The sequence below is a fragment of the Mytilus galloprovincialis genome, chromosome 6, assembly GCF_965363235.1.
Source record: "Mytilus galloprovincialis chromosome 6, xbMytGall1.hap1.1, whole genome shotgun sequence".
Classification (NCBI taxonomy): domain Eukaryota; kingdom Metazoa; phylum Mollusca; class Bivalvia; order Mytilida; family Mytilidae; genus Mytilus; species Mytilus galloprovincialis.
In genome coordinates this window covers 43,358,878-43,384,329 of record NC_134843.1, presented here as the reverse complement: position 1 = coordinate 43,384,329, position 25,452 = coordinate 43,358,878, and the positions used below count along the sequence as shown (strand labels likewise).

The 25,452-nt window shown below is 31.2% G+C and overlaps 1 protein-coding gene across 1 annotated transcript; it reads right to left on the bottom strand.

The window, feature by feature from the left end:
• Positions 1 to 472: 472 nt before the first annotated feature.
• On the bottom strand, positions 473 to 25,439 carry LOC143079651 (beta-catenin-like protein 1). Its single transcript, XM_076255111.1, has 16 exons — positions 25,310 to 25,439; positions 20,545 to 20,700; positions 16,676 to 16,782; positions 15,891 to 16,030; positions 15,386 to 15,483; positions 14,929 to 15,022; positions 13,358 to 13,449; positions 12,748 to 12,820; positions 12,215 to 12,273; positions 11,372 to 11,520; positions 9,821 to 9,999; positions 9,434 to 9,531; positions 8,825 to 8,905; positions 8,006 to 8,137; positions 1,870 to 1,942; positions 473 to 895 (listed from the first exon to the last, which is right to left on the bottom strand). The coding sequence occupies exons 1-16, from the start codon at positions 25,349 to 25,351 to the stop codon at positions 807 to 809; spliced, it is 1,662 nt and encodes a 553-aa protein (XP_076111226.1). The 5' UTR covers positions 25,352 to 25,439; the 3' UTR covers positions 473 to 806.
• Between the last annotated feature and the right edge of the window lie 13 nt (positions 25,440 to 25,452).

Here is a 25,452-nt window from a genome sequence, read left to right as displayed (position 1 = left end):
TATTCTTTAAAAATTTTTAATTATACTTAATCAACTTTTTGTTTATGCTTTATTTCTTGTTTAAATAGGTCTTGGGTGCCAAATAAACAAAATTATAATGATAGCTAAAAAAATAAGATTTACAGTATCACAACTGCTGACATGAACTTTTTGTTGAGGGCTGCATGGTGACTAATAATTGCTTACATCCACTTCATTTGAACTCTGGTGGATCTCATTGGCAATCATACCACATCTCCTACTTTGGCTATGCCAACTGAAACTAACTTCAATTATTGCTACATCTTATAAATACATACAGTCTCATAAAATATCAGGTAGGTCATAGATTCTACCTGCAATGTTCAGTTGCAAGTTTGCCCAATGTATTTTAAAAAGAGAGACCATGTTCTATGCTAATGTTTACATCATTTACATAAAATTACTATAGTTGATTTGTTAAAACTGGGCGTAAATAATACCAGAACAAGTATACATTATCATGATTTATTGATACCTACTAACAACCATAACAAGTTATTTGACCTACATGTACCATACATGGCCAGCTGATACCACTAAATTTTTATATTTTCATAATATTGAGATGTAAAGCTCATAGGTGGATTAATTTTGAATGTCTCTATACACCAATTGTGAACTGCAAATAATGTTTAAGAAATTTGACAGTATCACAGTTTATGTTGTCAATTTTAAATATACTCTTAACAATACATCATATTGACATAAGTCACTGTTATTTTTGTGTTTGACTTGGATTAACACATTTATTTATCCTTATTTTTTTAAGGTTTTTGTCAATGGTTTCAGAATTTATCCACTAGTTGTAATATTCTGTCCTGTTCCTGTTCTTTGGCCTCTGGATCTTTTGCATCACCAATATTTCCTGCATATTCTGGAAGACAAAAATCAATGCTAGCTATAAAACCAGGTTTAATTCACCATTTTCTACATAAGCACATTGTTATCCTATTAAATTAAATTTAAAAGGGAAAGACCCTAATCAAATGGCAAAATTAAAAGCTAAAACACATCAAACGGATGGATAACATTTGTCATATTCCTGACTTGGTACAGACATTTTCTATGTAGAAAATGGTGGATGTTTTTTTCCCTCCACTGAGTCAATAAAGTATTAAATTCACGTAAATCTCAACTAAAGTAAGGAGCCTGTAATTCAGTGGTTGTTTGTTGCTGTATATCATATTTAATTCTTTGTACATAGATTAGATTGTAGGTTTCTCATCTGAAATTTTTTACATTTTGACATGTTTTGGCCTTTTATAGCTTGTTATGCTGTATGGGTTTTGCTCATTGTTGAAGGCTGCAGAGTCATAGTTGTTAAATTCTAAATCATTTGGTCTCTGATGGGTAGTTGTCTCATTGGTAATCATACTATACTGTATCTTATTTTCTATTTATATACATGCGATGTTTTATATGCATTAATGGACTGCTGTGTGTTTGATAATTACTCCACAAATCTGTTTACACACAGACTACAGTGACAGTGTGCTTGAAATTACTGTGGCACTCATGAAAATAATAAAGGTGTATATCTTAATATTGGTAAACATACATTTTTCCTATTTAAAATGATTTACACTAGTCTTTTTTGGGCCCTTTATAGCTTGCTGTTCAGCGAGAACCAAGGCTCTATGTTGATGGCCATACTTTGACCTATAATTGTTTACTTTTTACACATTGTGACTTGGATGGAGAGTTGTCTCATTGGCACTCATACAACATCTTCTTATTTCTAATTCTTTAAGTTTCACAATATATTTTTAACCACTGTCAGACTGATATTTACAAAAAAATGTTTTTCACCACACACTGAAATGTTAACTTTTATTCAATTAAACTAACCTCTCATTATACTTCTGATTGACTTTATAGAACCTCCTCTCATATTTAAAATCTGCATCACTCTTTGTTTTACCTGCAAGATACAACAGTTTTAAGAACAAGGGAACACTTTTCAAGTAATCAATCACATTATATAAAATTGAGAATGGAAATGGGGAATGTGCCAAAGAGACAACAACCCGACCATAGAAAAAAACAACAGCAGAAGGTCACCAACAGGTCTTCAATGTAGCGAGAAACATTATGTTTGAACATCAAGGAATAACCATTAACTCCAGATTTATGTGGTTGATTTATTGAGTAGAAGTCATATTTTCAAATGTAGATGCACAGGCATTTTTGGGTATGTTCTATATGTAGCATCTTTTGTTCAGGAGGGATTGTTAAATAATCTTTTTTGTGTCCATCTGATGAGTTAAGCCTCTTTCAACTGATTTTTATAGTTCGTTCTTATGTTGTACTGTTATACTACTGTCCCAGGTTAGAACCAGATGCTCCGAAGGGCGCAGCTTTATACAACCGCAGAGGTTGAACCCTGAACGGTTGGGGCAAGTATGGACACAATTTCAAGCTTGATTCAGCTCTAAATTTGGACTGTGATTAAATAGTTGACACAGCATAGTTTTCTGACACAGAATGAATGTGGTCTAATGAACTTAAAATGTTTGTTTTGCCTTTGAGCAATTCACTATGCTGTTGAATATTAATCCTCTCAAAAAAATTGAAGAAATAGCAATAACTACTCATTTAAATACATCATAAAATATTAAAATGTAAAAAAAGTGCTTGTTATCACTGAATGGTAAAGATTGTTTTAATTTATCAGTTGGTAGTAAAAGTAACCAGGTGCTCCGCAGGGCGCAGCTTTATACGACCGCAGAGGTTGAACCCTGAACAGTTGGGGAAAGTATGGACAAAACATTCAAGCGTGATACAGCTCTGAATTTGGATTGTGATCAAATTTTTGACATTACATGGTTTTTTTTACACAAAACAAATGTCAAGATTTTACAAATCAATTTAAGATTTCTTCTTCAAACTTTTTAAATCTAAAATTAAATAGTTGACACAGCATAGGTTTCTGACAGAGAATGAATGTGGTCTAATGAACTTAAAAGTTTTTTTTTTGCCTTTGAGCAATTCACTATGCTGTTGAATATTAATCCTCTCAAAAAAATGTTTGAAGAAATTTTCTTTTTATTTATGAAATCTGAAATGAGAAAAATTTAAACCCCCCCCCCCTTTTTTCACATCCCCGTTTCCCTTTTTCCAAAACTGATATCAATTCAAATTTCTAATGGAGTTTGCAACAATAACTACTCTTTTAAATACATCATAAAATATTAAAATGTAAAATAAAGTGCTTGTTATCACTGAATGGTAAAGATTGGTTGGTAGTAAAAGTGAATATACATTGCTTATTGTATAAAACAATAAAAAAAACTTCATCAGCAACATTTTATATTGGCAAATTTCCAATGAAGTTATTTACATAAAGTTATTGGCAAATAAAAATAGAAAATGACATCATAGTCATGTCTGGCAAATTTCCAACATACATTATCTAAAAACATTTTAGATAAGAAGATAAGGAAAAAAAGCTTCATCAGCAACATTTTATATTGGCAAATTTCCAATGAAGTTATTTACATAAAGTTATTGGCAAATAAAAATAGAAAATGACATCATAGTCATGTCTGTCAAATTTCCAACATATATTATCAACTACTATTCTATACAAAGAAAGATAACTCCAATTGAAAATTAATTGCTATTGCACAATATTGTGCAATTAGATATTTCTTGCTATTGTGCAATACTGTGCAATTGAAAATTTCTTGCTATTGCACAATACTTGATATGGAATCCTGATTTGGACCAACTTGAAAACTGGGCCCATAATCAAAAATCAAAGTACATATTTAGATAAAGCATATCAAATAAGCCCAAGAATTTAATTTTTGTTAAAATCAAACTTAGTTTAATTTTGGACCCTTTGGACCTTAATGTAGACCAATTTGAAAACTGGACCAAAAATTAAGAATCTACATACACAGTTAGATTTGGCATATCAAAGAACCCATTTATTCAATTTTTGATGAAATCAAACAAAGTTTAATTTTGGACCCCCATTTGGACCAACTTGAAAACTAGGCCAATAATTAAAAATCTAAGTACATTTTTAAATTCAGCATATCAAAGAACCCCAAGGATTCAATTTTTGTTAAAATCAAACTAAGTTTAATTTTGGACCCTTTGGACCTTAATGTAGACCAATTTGAAAACGGGACCAAAAATTAAGAATCTACATACATAGTTAGATTCAGCATATCAAAGAACCCCAATTATTCAATTTTTGATGAAATCACACAAAGTTCAATTTTGGACCCTTTGGGCCCCTTATTCCTAAACTGTTAGGACCTCAACTCCAAAAATCAATCCCAACCTTCCTTTTGTGGTCATAAACCTTGTGCTAAAATTTCATTGATTTCTATTTACTTATACTAAAGTTATTGTGTGAAAACCAAGAATAATGCTTATTTGGGCCCTTTTTTGGCCCTTAATTCCTAAACTGTTGGAACCAAAACCCCCAAAATCAATCCCAACCTTCCTTTTGTGGTCATAAACCTTGTGTCAAAATTTCATAGATTTCTATTCACTTAAACTAAAGTTATAGTGCGAAAACCAAGAAAATGCTTATTTGGGCCCTTTTTGGCCCCTAATTCCTAAAATGTTGGGACCAAAACTCCCAAAATCAATCCCAACCTTCCTTTTGTGGTCATAAACCTTGTGTTAAAATTTCATTGATTTCTATTCACTTTTACTAAAGTTAGAGTGCGAAAACTAAAAGTATTCGGACGACGACGACGACGACGCCAACGTGATAGCAATATACGACCAAAAAATTAAAATTTTTGCGGTCGTATAAAAATATACATTGTATATTGTATAAAACAATGATTTAAGTTGATTCAACTACTATTCTGGACAAAGAAAGATAACTCCAATCAATTGAAAATTTCTTGCTATTGCACAATATTGTGCAATTAGATATTTCTTGCTATTGCGCAATACTGTGCAATTGAAAATATTTGCTATTGCTCAATACTGTGCAATTGAAGATTTCTTGCTATTGCTGAATACTCTGCAATTGAAAATTTCTTGCTATTGCACAATACTTAATATAATAATTTTGGATCCTGATTTGGACCAACTTGAAAACTGGGCCCATAATAAAAAATCTAAGTACATGTTTAGATTCAGCATATCAAAGAAGCCCAAGAATTCAATTTTTAATAAAATCAAGCTAAGTTTAATTTTGGACCCTTTGGACCTTTATGTTGACCAATTTGAAAACGAGACCAAAAATTAAGAATCTACATACACAGTTAGATTCAGCATATCAAAGAACCCCAAAGATTCAATTTTTGTCAAAATCAAACAAAGTTTAATTTTGGACCCTTTGGACCTTAATGTAGACCAATTTGTAACCGGGACTAAAAATTAAGAATCTACATGCACAGTTAGATTTGGCATATCAAAGAACCCCAATTATTCAATTTTTGACGAAATCAAACAAAGTTCAATTTTGGACCCTTTGGGCCCCTTATTCCTAAACTGTGGGGACCAAAACTCCCAAAATCAATCCCAACCTTCCTTTTATGGTCATAAACCTTGTGTTTAAATTTCATAGATTTCTATTTACTTATACTAAAGTTATGGTGCAAAAACCAAAAAAAAAAGGCTTATTTGGGCCCCTTTTTGGCCCCTAATTCCTAAACTGTTCAGACCTCAACTCCCAAAATCAATCTCAACCTTCCTTTTGTGGTCATAAACCTTGTGTCAAAATTTCATAGATTTCCATTTACTTAAACTAAAGTTATAGTGCGAAAACCAAGAAAATGCTTATTTGGGCCCTTTTTGGCCCCTAATTCCTAAAATGTTGGGACCAAAACTCCCAAAATCAATCCCAACCTTCCTTTTGTGGTCATAAACCTTGTGTTTAAATTTCATTGATTTCTATTTACTAATACTAAAGTTATTGTGTGAAAACCAAGAATAATGCTTATTTGGGCCCTTTTTTGGCCCCTAATTCCTAAACTGTTGGAACTAAAACTCCCAAAATCAATCCCAACCTTCCTTTTGTGGTCATAAACCTTGTGTTAAAATTTCATAGATTTCTATTTACTTTTACTAAAGTTAGAGTGCGAAAACTAAAAGTATTCGGACGACGACGCAGGACGCCGGACGACGACGACGCCAACGTGATAGCAATATACGACGAAAAATTAAAATTTTGCGGTCGTATAAAGAGGGTTAGGCGTACGTCGTCGTTAACTTTTTAAAAATCTTCTCTTCTGAAACTACTGGGTCAAATTTAACCAAACTTGGCCACAATCATCATTGGGGTATCTAGTTTAAAAAAATGTGTCCGGTGACTTGGCCAACCAACCAAGATGGCCGCCATGGCTAACTAGAAGCTCTTAAGAGCCTGTGTCGCTCACCTTGGTCTATGTGCATATTAAACAAAGGACACAGATGGATTCATGACAAAATTGTGTTTTGGTGATGGTGATGTGTTTGTAGATCTTACTTTACTGAACATTCTTGCTTCTTACAATTATGATATCTCAATTTAAAATGAACTTGGCCCATTAGTTACAGAGGAAAATATTTTGTTAAAATTTACAAAATTATTAAAAAAATTGACTATAAAGGGCAATAACTCCTTAAGGGGTCACCTGACCTTTTTCGTCATGTTGACATTTTTGTGGATCTTTCTATTCTGAACATTATTGCTGTTTACAGTTTATTTTTATCTATTATAATATTCAAGATAATAACCAAAAACAGCAAAATTTCCTTAAAAATTTCCAATTCAGGGGCAGCAACCCAACAACCAGTTGTGGGATTCATCTGAAAATTTCACGGCAGATAGATCTTGTCTTACAAAACAATTTAACCCCATGTCTGAATTGCTCTTCATGCTTTGGTTTCAGAGTTATAAGCCAAAATCTACATTGTACCCCTATGTTCTATTTTTGGCCATGGCAGCCATCTTGGTTGGTTGGCAGGGTCAGATCACAAATTTTTTAAACTAGATACCCCAATGATGATTATAGCCAAGTATGGTTAAATTTGGACCAGTAGTTTTAGAAGAGAAGATTTTTGTAAAAGATAAGAAAAAATTACGAAAAATTGGTAAAAAATGACTATAAAGGGCAAAAACTCCTAAAGGGGTCAACTGACCATTTTAGTCATATTAACTTATTTGTAGATCTTACTTTGCTGAACATTATTTTTATGTTTACAGTTTATCTCTATCTATAATAATATTCAAGACAATAGCCAAAAAACGGTATAATTTCCTTAAAATTGCCAATTCAGGGGCAGCAACCCAAAAACCGGTTGTCTGATTCGACCTTTTATAGCTGACTATGCGGTATGGGCTTTGCTCATTGTTGAAGGCCGTAGGGTGACCTATAATTGTTAATGTCTGTGTCATTTTGGTCTCTTGTGGACAGTTGTCTCATTGGCAATCATCTTCTTTTTTATATTTTCACAGCATAACAAGTACCAAGATTTCTTCTGTGGTCTGTGAAGACCTGATGACACCTGACAGACTCCTGGTGGTGCTTAATGTGACTCAAATTATATTTTTGACATCCAGCCAGGGTTGCTGTTAATTCTAATAATTTAATTTATTGAAGAGATATTTCTGCTGAGGCCATAATACAATTTGACTTTTAAAGTTTTCTTATTTGTTATAGGACACTGTCAAAGTAAAAATCAAAGTAGCGTTCGTGGTAGTCCGAGATTACTCTGATGTCCAACGGCTGTTTTGTTTTGCGCGGCAAAACAGACTTTGGACGTCAGAGTAACCTCGGACTACATTCATGGACATCATAATTATTTGGATTTATTTCTTGTTCATTTTATTGACTAAACATGGACGAAATTTTCAAAGCATAAAATCACCAGATCCAGCTTTTCACAAAAAAATATCAAATGAGTGAAATTTATCCATCAGTTGCAAAATTTTGCCGGAACACTGGTTCAAACAAATACCTTCCAATAAGCTTCTGAACCAGTTTTTACTCTTTTATCAAACTACATTACTGTTATTTAAACATACTGATGAAGGTCCTGTGGCACATATCTCAAGCATGATGTAATCAACCAGCTGTAATGTAAATAAACCAGCTTCTAAACGTCTGATATAAAACTCATCATCATCTTCAATTTCCTCTCCTCGGTTCTTCATTCTCTGTAAACAGAAAAAAAGGTTATACTTAAAACCTAATAAACATAAATCTGTTTCAAAAATGATTGATGCAAAAGGATATCTGAAATTCCTTCACAACACAAATGAGCCAATAACTTCATTCTCCATGTTCAAATAACTATCTTAATACCAAATTCATTAATTCAGACTTTACAATGAAGGTTTTTCAAAAAGTATATTGATCTGTTTTCACAATAGTAGAAACATTGCAAATTGAGGAACTTTATTGCAAGTAAAATAATATTTCAGACATTTGTATACCACAGTTATTACTTCTATTACTTAAGGAATGACTGTAACATTTTTCTGTCTTTCGAAATAACATAAAAATGTGGTGCACACTGAATAATGCGCATAGCGGATTATTTAACAGTGTGCATCACATTTTTTATGTTATTTCGAATAGACAGAAAAAATATTAGTCATTTCTTATAATTTAATTCTAAATTGCATTTTAAACCGTAAAAAATCATGAAAAAACTTTGATGACGTCACGGTCACATGACTAAATTATGTCTATGGGCTGATAACAAAATAACGTCAGCCAATCAGAAGACGTGTTACATCAAAAATTAAATTATTTGTCAATAATAATTTTTTTAAATCTCAATAAGTACATGTATAATAACATTATGCATGAAAAATGTTTCAGAAATTCCAGTTGTTTACCTGTTTTTCTCTTTCAATCTGATCATCTACTGTCCTTACTTTATCAAGGTATTTGAAATGGAGTTCTAGCAATCTTTCTACCTGCGAACAAGGAAAAAATTGATTAGTACAATGATTTTACAATACTATGCACATTTTTTTTTTAAATCTAAATAATTGCAAATTAATTTTAAAGATGACAAAAAATTATCAAAAATAGTTAGAATTATGGCTACCCATCATGCTGAAAATAGAAAAATCTGTATAAAGGCATGGAAATCCCATAAAATCAGAAAACACGAAGCTAAAATTATGCTCTAAAATAAAAATCAAGCTAAAAATAACTTCATTATTCATGTTATTATATTCAATGTATCATTCATAATCATCTACCGGTAATGCCATTTTATAGTTATTCAAATCTAGGATATGGGAGATAACTCCTGAGTCTCAGAAATATTATTACCGGTAATTCTCGTCTATATATTCAACTTCTACATTTAAATTACTGTAAAGAAAATTGGTGTATGAATCAACACAGATTTGTACAGAAAATTGGTAAATCTATTTAGATAACAGAGAACCATAAAATTTTTATGAGACAGCACACTTAAAACATTTGTTGAATACCTTTTCATGATCATTTTCTGTATATTTATTGACCAGTCTTTGCCTTTGTGTAGCCTGACAATTTTTCATCATTGATGCAACTATAGATGTTATGTGTTCTGAAAAAAACCCATAACAAATCTTTACTTTGCCATTTTGACATGAAAGCTTCCTTTGCATCTACATTTTCACTTAAAAAAATAAAACAAAAAAATATGCAACTCATGTTCTTTTTTTAAAATTAAAATTAGTGATTTATTTGAAATTGAAAATTTATCCATGGAAGTATGATTACATAAATTTTTTGTACAAAAAATAAACATATATATTGATTTTTTTTAAGTTAGCATTTTGACTATATAGGTAATACTTACAAATAAGATTTTTTTATTTTTAAGAAAAAAATACCTTCCAGTTCTTCTGAAGATGGTCCTGCTTTTGCCTGTTTTGGTGTTTTCATAAACAAAGGAAAGATTGTTCGTAAACCAAGAATGTCAACAAATTTTTGTGAGTTATCTGCCCCCTCTGGCCCTGACATTGCATGATTTAAAACTTTTATTGCACTATTTCTTGACAATTTCTTTTCTCTGAAATAGATTTAATAAAACTAAAATCTGAAGATTATATTCATAGATTACCAAGATGTGAAAAGTAAAGCAAGTATTACACTTGTATTACACTTGCGGATCACCCAAAGATTTTGTTAGGGTTGGTGTTGCTCAGTGTTTAGTTTTCTGTATTGTTTGTCTGTTTGTTTTTTTCTTTTTTAGCCATGGCGTTGTCAGTTTTTTTTTAGACTTATGAATTTGAATTTTCCTTTGGTATCTTTTGCCTCTCCTTTTACTTGTTTATAACAAAGGTATAAGATGTTATGTAAAAATTCAGGAAAGTCAATAAAACTTTAATTCAAATGTCAGCTTATCCAACTCATTGTTGCCTCTCCTATCATATAGTGTAAAAAAAAAATTGAAAAAATCAGGGGTCATCTCACTTCAGAATTTCAATGAGAACTGCATTAATGATTTTTTTAACTAAATTTGTCAGAATCTGTACTGCCTTGTTAATTGTGGCAGTCTTTTGCTGGACAACTGTTTAAATATTATTGCCTTGCCTTGTAGTCGGAAGGAATTTTAAATAAATACATTGATCAAATTCTCAAAGCCTTTTCAACCCAGTCGGCATTTGCTTAACAGATACAGAATTATCAAAAAGCATGCAACGTTTGGTGATTTTACTGAAAATTGTGGGCAACATAAACTACTCCTTGGAGCTTCAATAAAGCGAAGTCTGGAATCTTAGGGCATTAATGTCTCTCATATTGCCTGGTGTGGTGACCTCTGAATACATTTATTAAAATCCTAAAATAGTACACTTAAATCAGGGTGTATGAACTATGAAGCTTTAAAAGTAGATCAAACTGACCTACTTTTTTCCTGTATACTGATTCCATATGTCTTTGAATTGCATTTAGTATCTGTATGGAAGATATATACATCAATTCTCCTTTCTTACAAGCAACTTAGTGCAAGTTTAGATGATCCTATAATTTACAGTACCTGATATTTAGACTACACAAATTAATAATAGTCAGAAAAGGAAGAAAACCTTGATGGTAACTTTCTTTGTAAATGAACATGAGTGCAGATTAGATAAGCCTGCGTTTTATACTGACCTAGATATAAACTCTGAAGTCAATGAAGTAAGAAAAATAGGTGAAACTTTCTAACTTTTACCTAAATTAAACCATTTGTTTGTTGTAAGTTGGTGTTCAACACCGCATATTTGCTAAATCATGTTGTAAGACGGACGAACGGACGCACAGACTAGAAAACATACTGCCCCTCTACTATCGTAGGTGGGGCATAAAAAGCAGTTCACTGAAAATTGAAAGCCAAACATGGTCTCCAGATGACCCATATCATAGTTTCTAATGTTTGAGAAATAGGAAATAAAACTCACCTTAACATGAGATTCATCAACTGCAAACCTTCTCCACGTAAAAACTTTGCCCGATTTTCTGTCCTCATTAAACATGAGCACATTGAATCAAACAGATTTTCCATGTATTCCAATTCTTCTTTATTTGAAGGATCATTTCTTTTGTATGACTAAAAAAGAAATAAAAATCTTCAAATCATATCTATATATATATATATATCTTGCACTTAAATATGCTAACAATGTGCCATCAGCTTATAGCTTAACAGTTAGACATGTTTCACAACATTTAATTCAGAGTCAAAATTTTAAATGCAGAAAATGTAGACGTGTTGTACGATTTTACATTCAGTCAACATAGTATGATTTTCATTAAAACATTCCTACAGTTAAAAAGCGATGGATCCTGTAACATTAAACACTTCTAGTCTGTATTCTTTTAAACTAATCTTTACCATTCTAAAAGATTTGTTTGTTGTTGAATAGCACCTCGTGGCTAGAGGTATAAGGGGAGGGCTGATATTTCACCAAACAAATGTAACCCCACCTCGTTTTTGCACCTGTCCAAAGTCAGGAGCCTCTGGTCTTTTGTTAGTCTTGTATCTTTTTTGTAATTTTTTATGTTTTGGAGTTTAGTGTGAAGTTAATTTTTATTGACCTAGTACACATTTTTGTTGAGAGGCCAGCAGAAGCAGAATTTTCTAGCTGTGTTGAAGACCCATTGGTGGCCTTCAATGGTTTCCTGCTCTTTTGTCGTGTTGTTATCTCCATTTCCATTGATCAATTTTATATATACTTGTTAAAGCAATCTATTCAAACATTAAAGAATATTAAGAAATATATAAATGAAGAAAACCAACTTACAGCTAACTGTTGCAACAAAACATCAATACCATCATATTCACCAATTAGTAATCTATTTTCTGAAGAAGAAAAATAAATAACATTTTCAAATATGTTGAGAATGCTGAGCACTGGAGATGTAAAAACAGTATCATATATAATAGAATGTTTCCATGTTGAGCACGCTGTAATGTGGATATTTCTTTTTGTGTAACAGTTCATTTTTTGGTCCTTTTCACGGTTCACGTTTAAATTATGTTGATTTCTTTTAAAAAATGAGAAATAATGTTTAGAATTTTAATAACTAATGTTTCAAGTGTTGGGTGTAAATTGCAGGATAACAACAATATAATTACATTGTCAGAAAATATATATTTAATTGTACCTGCTACAAAACAGGAAAACAGCTCAGCAAGCCTCATACAAATAAATTTTATATTTTCTGACAATGTTCATATATTGTATATTTATTCATATTCCCTAAGACTTGGAAAGACACATTTTATACCCTGTCTTAGACTTGAATAACATATAAAATTCATTATAATACAAACCATCACTGTTCTGCAGGATAATAGCTAAAATTTCACTGGCGTACAATTTATTTGCATCAAATGGTATTTTGGACTGAAAATAATAAACATTTTGTATTAATTTTGTAATAAATTGAGTTTATTATGTTTGATCAAATAGAGTACACATGCTGAAATGTGTTGTAAGTTAAATATATTACTAAAATTACTGAATAATATGTTGACGTCTCTCAGATACTAAATGGACTTACTATTACCATGTATAAATTTCATTGTAATCAAGACTGTCTTACTGTGACAAACTTTTTAAATATTTTTTTTACACATGTAAAGGTGATTATTTATTGTTATATAAAGCATTTAAAGATGACCAACTATAAAAAGCAAGCTAAGGAGAGTAATTTGCAGTTCCAGAATCTAATGCATTCTGCGCAATATTCAAAAATGTACACCTTATGATTGGTTAAAAACATCCCAATCAACAGAAATTCAACCAATGACATGATGTTATTTTTCATTTTAGAGTACAAACAATGAAATTACCCATAGGCCTTTACATTCTGAAATGACTGGTTGTCTTTAGAGATATCATATTACAAATGGGTGCAGATGTGTCTGAATAGTTTCTTACTTTGATTCTCTTTAGTAACCAGACCATTAAACCTTGCTGTGCTGCCTCTGTACAACATTCGGGTCGGAATTCTGTCACATTTTCTATGATTGCTGAAAAAAAGACAATCAAATCATCTGACTATAAAAAAAAAAAGACAAATGACATGCTTAAGATTTAAAACACACATTGAAAAGTAAATGTTCCCAAACAGTTGAGTAACAAAAACATAAAATGCATTTCTATATTTGTGAAATACAGATAGGTTCTTATGAAATGTATGAAAAATTTTGGTCCTCAATGCTCTTCAACTTTGTTCTTTATTTGGCCTTTTAAACTTATTTATTTGAGCGTCACTGATCAGTTTTTTGTAGTAAAAACCCACGTCTGGCTCAAATTGAAATTTTAATCCTGGTATCTGTGAGGAGTTTATCTTCAACTGCAACAGATAATTCAACATGTAAATTTTAAAATACATATACAAATATTGATAGAAATTATTTACTTTGAGCGCCTTCAAGTATTTGTTTTGTATTGCTGTTGATTATTTGGGATAAGTGAGAGGTTTAGCTAGCTATAAAACCAGGTTTAATCCACAATTTTTTACATAATAAAATGCCTGTACAAAATCAGAAATATGATGACAGTTGTTATCCATTTGTTTGATGTGTTTGAAATTTTTATTTTGATTACAGGCTTTCCGTTTCGAATTTTCCTTGGAGTTCAGTATTTTTGTTATCTAACTTTATACTACATAATTATACCTACATAAAGTATTATGTAAATTGATACTACATAAGTATACCTATATAAAGTATTATGTAACTTGATACTACATAATTATACCTACATAAAGTATTATGCAAATTGATACTACATAATTATACCTACATAAAGTATTATGTAAATTTATACTACATAAGTATACCTACATAAAGTATTATGTAACTTGATACTACATAATTATACCTACATAAAGTATTATGTAAATTGATACTACATAAGTATACCTACATAAAGTATTATGGAACTTGATACTATATAATTATACCTACATAAAGTATTATGTAACTTGATACTACATAATTATACCAACATAAAGTATTATGTAACTTGTTACATGTACTACATAATTATACCTACATAAAGTATTATGTAACTTGATACTACATAATTATACCTACATAAAGTAGTATGTAACTTGATACATGTACTACATAATTATACCTACATAAAGTATTATGTAACTTGATACTACATAATTATACCTACATAAAGTATTATGTAAATTGATACTACATAAGTATACCTACATAAAGTATTATGTAAATTGATACTACATAAGTATACCTACATAAAGTATTATGTAACTTGATACTTCATAACTATACCTACATAAAGTATTATGTAACTTGATACTACATAAAGTATTATGTAACTTGATACTACATAATTATACCAACATAAAGTATTATGTAACTTGTTACATGTACTACATAATTATACCTACATAAAGTAGTATGTAACTTGATACTACATAATTATACCTACATAAAGTGTTATGTAACTTGATACTACATAATTATACCTACATAAAGTATTATGTACACCATCAGCTTCTTCTTTATTATTTTCATCCAGTCTTTCTAAGTTCTGCACTAAAATTGCAACAACTTGCTTTTCTAACTGTAAAATAAAATAATACAAAATCTTTTACAAATTATTTTTTTTTGGTAAAAGAGAGAAGTAGATGTTTTATACAAAGCTTAAATATTATTACATTTGCAAATTCAAAAATTTTTGGTATCAATGTTCATTAATTCAATTTATAAAAGAAAGATGGCCATAGTTAGGTTAGATCTCTATTTTTTTTTTTTTAAATAATCAAAAATATATGAGAATTTGACCTCAATTTTGAACCATAAACTATTTGGAAATATCAAATATCCTATAACGTCTTTTGGAATCTTTGGGAGCAGTTCGAGCAGAACATAGACCCCTTGACAAAACCCCTCGTAGGATAAAAGCTGATATTTTCCTTATACTTACCAAACTATCTACTACTGCAGTTGCACCTTCTTCACTTTCATTTAATGTATCTACATCTGTTAATTCTTGTATTAGATCCACCACAGCTATTGATACATGTAGGTAACATTAAGGAAATATATTTACAAAGACTTCAAGTGTTACCTGATCCCCATTGTGAAGGACAGACACAAAAAAATCAATGACTCACCAATATCAACAATTAAGACTTACATTAAAATTAAAAAAACAAAATCCTGCTATTATAAACCATTATTATATCAGTTGATTGATCGTTGGTGTTTTAACACCACTTTTAAGCTATTTGTGGCGGTCAGATTTTATAATTTATAGATGGAGGAAGTCTGGAGAAAACTACTGACCTTTGATAGGTAAACTGACAATTCTTGTCAATCACAAAAGGGAGACGAGTGCACCCACACAGCATGATTGTATCAAGGTTTTAATCTAAATTATTTATTTTCTCATTTCCATTTCTGAAATTTATTTGCTTTATAAAGGATATCAGTATTTTCATGTGCTAACAACTGTAAAAGTGACTGTACTGTGTTCAAATCTACTAAGATGTGATATAAGTCTGGTGCTGTAGCAATAACATGCATCTGTTGGATAATTTCATTTACTTCTATTTCTGAATCCATAAATCTATCAAAAGAAAAAGAAAAAAAGACAGGTTTATTAAGAAAATATTAGATATACAACCTTTTGAATAACTTAAGTCATTTCATATACTGAGGAATCATTAATATTCTCTGGATACCGATTTTCGTGGATTTCCTCAGTAAAGGTTAACCACAAATTTAAATGTTCAACGAAATATAAATTTTCTATTATGCTTTGTATGCAGAGATTTTAAAAACTATGAAATTCAATATCCATGAAAATGCTATTTTTTCGTCAATTTACGAAAATTGATACCCAGGAAAATAAAGGAATCCACAGAAGTCATAATTTAAGATTTATTTTTCATTGATACTTGATTTAGTTGTACATGTATTACCAAAGTCTGCAAACAAGCTTATAGAAAAAGTGTACTTTGATTAAAATTCTAAAAGTTCTTTTAAAACCTGCATATTAATTGCTCTGTTTTTATCATATTTTACAAATAGCAATTGGGCCGTTTTTCAGTGGGTTTCGACAGGGATTTTTATCCTTTTAACTTTCTTGCATTGATTCTTGATTCTTGTTTTTTTCAACTAAAGACATACTCATGTAGTGAGTGCTCTGTTTTTTAACAACTGTATATGATATCAATGATGTGCCTTGCTGAAATTACTTTTCTTAACATACTTCTCTGGTAAATCTGGATATTTGATTCTCTGTTCTTGGTTTTTATAAACTCTTTTCTCAAAGTTCAGTAACATCTTCTTTAAGTTCGTCTCATCCAAAGCTTCTGTCTGAAAAAAAAACCCAACAGTAGCCAAAATTAAACAAGAAGGTGTCCACAGTACACGGATGCCCCACTCGTACTGTCAATTTCTATGTTCAGTGGACCGTGAAATTGGTGGAAAAATCTTATTTGGCATTAAAATAAGAATGTTCATATCATAGGGAACATGTGTAATAAGTTTCAAGTTGATTGGACTTCAACTTCATCAAAAACTACCTTGACTAAAAAATTTAACCAAAAACTTAAACCTGAAAGTTGCACTATCATTTTCTATGTTCAGCAGACCGTGAAATTGGGGTCAAAACTCTAATTTGGCATTAAAATTAGAAAGATCATATCATAGGGAACATGTGTGCTAAGTTTGAAATTGGTTGGACTTCAACTTCATCAAAAACTACCTTGACCAAAAACTTTAACCTGAAGGGGGATAGACGAAAGAACGAACAGACTAGAAAACATAATGCCTCTCTACTATCGTAGGTGGGGCATAATAAAACTAGAGGCTCTAAAGAGCCTGTGTCGCTCATCTTGGTCTATGTGCTATTTAAACAAAGCCTGAAAGGACACAGATGGAGTCATGACAAAATTGTGTTTTGGTGATGGTGATGTGTTTGTAGATCTTACTTTACTGAACATTCTTGCTACTTACAATTTTCTCTATCTATATTAAACCTAGCCCAATAGATACAGAGGAAAATATTTTGTAAAAATTTACAAAAATTTACCAAATTAATGAAAATTGTTATAAAGGGCAATAACTCCTTTGGTCATGTTGACTTATTTTTAGATTTTACTTTGCTGAACATTTTTGTTGTTTACAGTTTAAGTCTTATCTATAATAGTATTCAAGATAATAACCAAAAATGGCAAAATTTCTTTAAAAATTAACAATTGGGGGCAGCAACCCAACAACCAGTTGTCCTATTCATCTGAAAATTTCATGGCAGATAGATATTGACTTGATAAACATGTTAACCTCTGGTCAGATTTGCTCTAAATGCTTTGGTTTCAGAGTTATAAGCCAAAGTCTACATTTTACCCCTGTGTTCTATTTTTAGCCATGGCAGCCATGTTAATTGGTTGGCTGGGTCACTGACACATTTTTTAAACTAGATACCCTAATAATGATTGTGGCTAAGTTTGGTTAAATTTAACCCAGTAGTTTCAGAGGAGAAGATTTTTGTAAAAGTTAACGACGACAGACGACGGATGCCAAGTGATGGGAAAAGCTCACTTGGCCCTTTGGGCCAGGTGAGCTAAAATTTCAACCATTTATCTCTAAATACATGATGCTGTACAACTGTGGACATTTTTAAAAAATATTTTCATTGATCCATGCTTTTTTTAACATTTTCAGTGACCCATGTTTGTTTTCTTTTGCATTTTCAGTGACACATGATATCTACATCTGGTATGAAGACATTTTGTTTAATGCTGAAGTTAAAACCTCATTGATACGCTGCATTCAGAACAAAAGAGGTTTATGAATAACACAAAATATATATGTTAGGTCATGTAGGAAGTAATATCAGAACAAATTTAAGTGTTACATGTACCAAGAAGATGTAAGAATTCTTCAGCTGTAAAATTGGTAAACCAGATGCTCCGCAGGGCGCAGCTTTATACGACCGCAGAGGTTGAACCCTGAACGGTTGGGGCAAGTATGGACACAACATTCAAGCTGGATTCAGCTCTAAATTTGGATTGTGATTAAATAGTTGACACAGCATAGGTTTCTGACACAGAATGAATGTGGTCTAATGAACTTAAAATATTTTTTTTGCCTTTGAGCAATTCACTATGCTGTTGAATATTAATCCTCTCAAAAAAATGTTTGAAGAAATTTTCTTTTTATTTATGAAATCTGAAATGAGAAAAATTTAACCCCCCACCCCAATTTGTTTTCACATCCCCCTTTCCCTTTTTCCAAAACTGATCTCAATTCAAATTTCTAATGGAGTTTGCAACAATAACTACTCATTTAAATACATCATAAAATATTGAAATGTAAAATAAAGTGCTTGTTATCACTGAATGGTAAAGATTGTTTTAATTTATCAGTTGGTAGAAAAAGTGAATATACATTGTATATTGTATAAAACAATGATTTAAGTTGATTCAACTACTATTCTGGACAAAGAAAGATAACTCCAATTGAAATATTAATTATATATATTGTATAAAAAAAAGATTTAAGTTGATTCAACTACTATTCTGGACAAAGAAAGATAACTCCAATTGAAATTGCAATTAGATATTTCTTGCTATTGTGCAATACTGAGTAATTGAAAATATTTGCTATTGCACAATACTGTGCAATTGAAGATTTCTTGCTATTGCGCAATACTGTGCAATTGAAAATTTCTTGCTATTGCACAATACTGTGCAATTGAAGATTTCTTGCTATTGCTGAATACTGTGCAATTGAAAATTTCTTGCTATTGCACAATACTTAATATAATAATTTTGGATCCTGATTTGAACCAACTTGAAAACTGGGCCCATAATCAAAAATCTAAGTACATGTTTAGATTCAGCATATCAAAAAAGCCCAAGAATTCAATTTTTGTTAAAATCAAACTTAGTTTAATTTTGGACCCTTTGGACTTTAATGTAGACCAATTTGATAACGGGACCAAAAATTAAGAATCTACTTACACAGTTAGATTTGGCATATCAAAGAACCACAATTATTCAATTTTTGATGAAATCAAACAAAGTTTAATTTTGGACCCCGATTTGGACCAACTTGAAAACTGGGCCAATAATAAAAAATCTGAGTACATTTTTAGATTCAGCATATCAAAGAACCCCAAGGATTCAATTTTTGTTAAAATCAAACTAAGTTTAATTTTGGACCCTTTTGACCTTAATGTAGACCAATTTGAAAACGGGACCAAAAATTAAGAATCTACATACACAGTTAGATTCGGCATATCAAAGAACCCCAATTATTCAATTTTTGATGAAATCACACAAAGTTCAATTTTGGACCCTTTGGGCCCCTTATTCCTAAACTGTTGGGACCAAAACTCCCAAAATCAAACCCAACCTTCCTTTTATGGTCATAAACCTTGTGTTTAAATTTCATAGATTTCTATTTACTTATACTAAAGTTATTGTGCGAAAACCAAGAATAATGCTTATTTAGGCCCTTTTTTGGCCCCTAATTCCTAAACTGTAGGAACCATAACTCCCAAAATCAATCCCAACCTTCCTTTTGTGGTCATAAACCTTGTGTCAAAATTTCATAGATTTCTATTCACTTAAACTAAAGTTATAGTGCGAAAACCAAGAAAATGCTTATTTGGGCCCTTTTTGGCCCCTAATTCCTAAAATGTTGGGACCAAAACTCCCAAAATCAATCCAAACCTTCCTTTTGTGGTCATAAACCTAGTGTTAAAATTTCATTGATTTCTATTCACTTTTACTAAAGTTAGAGTGCGAAAACTAAAAGTATTCGGACGACGACGACGACGCAAGACGACGCAGGACGACGACGCCAACGTGATAGCAATATACGACGAAAAATTAAAATTTTTGCGGTCGTATAAAAACAATTATGACAGGGTATAATGTGTAATCATGTTAAAACTACTATAGATATCTTGTCAGTGTATTGCAAGTTTCAGTTTGGTTAGTCAAAGAAGAAAATTAACCCTTTATCCATTTATGGTGGCCAAGGGAAGTAACTCAAACTCAAGTTATGTCATTCAAACTTATCTACAAATGTATACAAAACATGGCAAGAATAAGCTGTTATTTGTACCTCTGGTTCATTGTCCAACATTTCCAATATTTTTTCTCTTTCTTCATCAGTAATTCCTTTTGGTTCCTCTCGCCTTCTTTTGTCATAATCTCCATTTTCATAAGCAGCATCACTTTTTCTTTTTATACTTGGATTTTTAGAAGAAGATTTATCAGCCTAAAATGTTAAAAAAAAAAATACATCGCAGGTTATAAAATTTGAACACAACTGTATCTTCTTTTTTTTTTGCAGTTCACCATAACGTAAATAAAAAAATGTGCTTGTTTTCATGACCTCTTTTTCAATCGTAACTTTTAAATGCTGAAATATTCATGACTTTTTTTCCCTGGTGAACAGAATTGCAGACTCTTTCTTGAATGTAAAGAAACAGATGTATAAATGGTGACCTTTATTATTTTTTTAAACTTTAAAAGTACTATTGATTAACTTTATGCTACATGTATATATATTTGATGTATATAAATCTCTCTAAACTTACTTAACTTTAGAAATCATTAAAACTGACAACTTAGAGATATCTTACAGAAAATATCATTCTATTGGAATTTCAATTTTCACTTAAGTTTATTGATCAATACTTAAAATAGTTGATCTATCATTTATCTGTGTGTGTTACATTTTAATGTTGGGTTGTTGTTCTCCTCTTATATTTAATGTGTTTCCCTCAGTTTTAGTTTGTTACCCTGATTTTGTTTTTTGTCCATGTATTTACGAGTTTTGGACAGCGGTATACTACTGTTGCCTTTATTTACCTTAAATTGAGTAAAGTACAAAATCCTGTTAAGTATTTCAGTTTTTACTTTTTTGTGATATTTAAAAGCATGTACATGTAGCAATAATTTCTACAGTACACCATTTTGTCGAAACAAAGGTTAACTATGCAAAAAATAGTTTCTCATCTTCTTCTGTAATTTAGATGTAGGTAATAGCATTTATTCTCTTTATGCAGTCAGGAGTACTACTTGTACAAGTAATTTTTATTTACTTGAAGTTATATAAATATACTGTTAGGGCAAATAAAAATATATGAAAGGTTCAGTTTCCTGATGATCTACCCTTCTTTTTAGTCTTAATAATAGCCTACTCAAAAGATTTTTTGTCAATTTTCATTCAGCACTGTTTAAGTCAGAATGTTGACTCTTAACTCAACGTAAAAAAATACACCATAAAATTAATCAAATGATGAATATGTTCCCCATGGACACAGATGATACCCCTGCTTGCATTCAACATTAAAAACGGACATAACTCAATAATGATAAAAGTAATGCTACCCAAATTTGTACTTGATCTGAGTTTTGTTGTAATAAGTATTGGGTATAAGTTTCATAACATTTGGTTGAGGCAACTTAAGTTAGAGAATGGAAACACAAAATTTTGCAATTTTTCCAGTTTATTAAGGAGTACAATGTATAACTCTAGAACAGTTAACCCTTTCAACGCTACACAAAAAAATAGAAAAATAACTGCTGCTGCTGTATTTTTTTGGTGTTCATTCACTAGAACAGAATATTCCTTTTCAGACTGCTGTATCTTTTTTATTGTAAGAGATACAGAGAAAGTTATAGCGTGAAAAATGCTGAGGATAGTATGAACTGTAATGTTAGGCAGTTATTTTAGGAAAGTTTTTATCAGGTTACCTGCATTTTCAGGTAATTCACAGGTAAAAGGTGTAATTTATTACATTTGTGTTGAATTTTGAATAAAACTACTTTTAGTCTTTATCTATTTTGTTGTTATATCTGCCATATAATAAAGAAGACACCAATTGCTCGATTCCGTAGCATATTGCACCAAACACAACGTATTATGTAATCTAGGCACAAATCAGTGGCTCCGTCCTCAAAATTTTCAGTCAATCTCCTTTTTCCCCCCTTTTTCTTCGTCTCGTAATGATCGATCAAATCATATTTCCCACATGAATTGAATGTAATAAATACATTGAGATAACAAGAAACCTTTTAACTAACCCTCGTAGTCAGTTTCGCCATAGAAATGCTGAAATATTTCCATATTTACAGCGTCGTTTCCGATTTCCGCCATTTGCATGTCAAAATATTTGTTTTCAATTTTCCTTCTACTGCATGATTTTACAATAAAAATTGCCGGGATTTCAAGCGCAAATGAGACCTTGTACATGTTGTATATCCTCGATTCATACAAGGAAAAATTAGAGAGGACCCGAAAGGCTTCACTATGACTTTGAAATGAAGAACGGCAATAAAATCAGTTCCTTTGCTTTTTGAGTTATTAGCTGAGAAGTGAGTATGGACTTATTTTTGTCATGCATGGATAACCCATATTCTTTCTTTTCTATAAGTTATCTCCTACATGATACAATATTCGAAACTTGCACTGCGTATCATGATTTCATCGAAAAAGGTAGCAGTTTTTAACAATTGGATCCAACAGGCATTAGGTGAAGTTAAATTCAGCCCTTTAAAAATTTTAAGAACACCATCATAAGTGTTTTGACTATTATCGAATATTCGACAAAAACAATGTTTTAAATGTCATAACCCCAATCTGTCCTCTTTTCCTCAAATCAACAGGACAACAAATGCCAGTTGCGAGCAACAGTCGTGAACAGATTAAAACCTGGGACTATTATACTAACGGGACTGGAAACTGTTACACCAATCAGTGTAATAATATCTACTTCACAGCCGTTAGAACGAGACTTTACCTGCGCTATTTATCGAGACCCAGGTAGCTTTTGTTATATTTACTGTGGATTCATTTATTTTCATGGGTACCAATTTTTGTGGATTAACGAAAACTTACATGTTTGTGGATATTTGATTTCGTGGTTTGCTGAAGTCTGCATACAAGCCTTTACACAATTTGTTATGCATTGAATATTTCATTTCGTGGTTCACCTAAATGTACACTGTATAACCACGAAATCCACGAAAATTGGTATCCAACGAATAATAATGAATCCACAGTAATTAGGAATTGAAATCAGGGGTGTGGAAATGCTATGCCCGACTCGTACATTTGAACAACCGGACAAGTAATTATTTTTGTCTGGTTTGCCCGTGGACAAGTTAAAAAATATAAAAGACAAAATTCAAATTCAACAAAAATATAGAATTAATTTCAACATGTTCAAAATGTATAAAGATGTGAAATTTATGTAAAAGAAACCAATGGTCAGCGAGTAAAAACACCAATGTTCATGACGATAAATATTACATAATACCGGAAATAGATCGATTAACAAAATAAATAAAAATAAGTATGCGAACCCGAGTTGCATAACATTGCATTGGTTTTGTCCATTGACACTGAATCGTCGATTAGGTTTTAACCATCATGTACCGGAAGTGTCATTTTATATGATTTTGTATCGAGATTCAGATTGATAAATACTTTATAAAACACCGGGTAAGCATGGTAAGCAAGACAAAAAGAGTAATGAGTCGAGTGAAAAACCTAAAACCCAAATGGAGGATAAGGAGTATTAAAAAGAAATATGGAAGCGAGAATTTCAGACATCTTTAATTTCAGATTGCCCCTGGCTATTTAGGATGGAAATTCGGAAAATAATTTTTTTTTTTTACTTTATATTTATATTTATAGATCAAACGTCAACATTATTTGTTGTCAGAGTGGTAAATAGAAGGGACGGTTTAATTGCCCATCAAGACAGTTATAAAAAAAACACAAAAAAAACAAGTTTGTCAGTTGAGAGAAACAGCAAAAAAGTCAATAGTTTATCCATTATTTAATTTCCATTTCTTCACTCACTGTCCTTTAAATTAGTATATCATTATATGTACTGGCTACAATTCTTATTCAAAAACTGCTGCAAAAGTTACATTTACATGTCATTTCATTGGTTGGTTTGTGTCCCATAGATGTTAACCTACTTTCCTAATTTTTTACACATAATAAACAAATGGATTTCATTTGTTTGTGATGAAAAAACAGTGCTAAGAATCATATATTAACTTCAATATTTATTAGGACCATCAGGGCAAGTAACTTTTTTTCCGGACAAGTGAACTTTACAGTTTTACTTGCACAGGGACAAGTGCCCACAGCAAATATTTCCCCACCCCTGGAAATTGTCCACATAATTTGTATTGCACACTTATTGTTTTATCAGGATTATTTATGATCTGTTAACCTTCGACACATTGTTATCTTAGCGGTCTAGTAAATTGACGGCTTTTCGACTATCTCTGGTTTATTTTCAACACTTATATATCGACTATTTATTAATATTTTTTCCTAAACACTATCTATTGTCTTGATTGCATTTAAACTAATTAATTTACTATATGGGCTGAATTGTTTGCTGAAATCTATTGTTTATATGCACCGAATGCGTCACACAATAAACTGTCAATCAAAACAAAAAATCAATACAGAAATCCCGCTATTGGGGCATTGAAATCTCATCAGATCGACCAGTTTCCAGTCCTGTTACTGCATTAGTATAAAAGTCCCAGTTAAAACTAATCATAGACATGATAGGTGACACATGTGAAGAAGGATCTGCGTAAGCTTCAGGAGCACCTGAGATGAACCACAGTGTCTTAATGTTGTTTTCCGTTCTTAGCCATGCCATAACAATTTGTCAGTTTGTTTTTTTCTTCAAAAATTTTAATTATTTTTATGAGTGTTAACTTTAAACGTCTCTTCTTTTTAAACGACTTATTTGTAAAAATCTTAAATTGGTTCTTGATAACAATGATTCTTATATTTCATAAAAAAAAACAATTGATTAAATTCATGATATTGGTAAGTAATAAACCTTGTGGGACAAAGCCTTGGATAAAAGTTCCCCGACGTCCATGTTTGTTGCTGTAACTGGAAACTCTCTAGATTTAGCCTTAAATCTACCCCAGATACAAGAAAAGATTATATTTTACGAAAGGATCCGCTTTCACTATTCCC

Excerpts from the sequence above, each read along its gene's own strand:
- LOC143079651 (XM_076255111.1), bottom strand. The coding sequence starts at position 25,351 with ATGGACGTCGGGGAACTTTTATCCAAGGCTTTGTCCCACAAG. Across the intron at positions 15,484-15,890 it reads GTTAGCACATGAAAATACTG|ATGTATCAATAGCTGTGGTG; the intron begins ATATCCTTTATA and ends AATGTTACCTAC. Across the intron at positions 12,274-12,747 it reads TATCCTGCAGAACAGTGATG|AAAATAGATTACTAATTGGT; the intron begins GTTTGTATTATA and ends TTTCTTCTTCAG.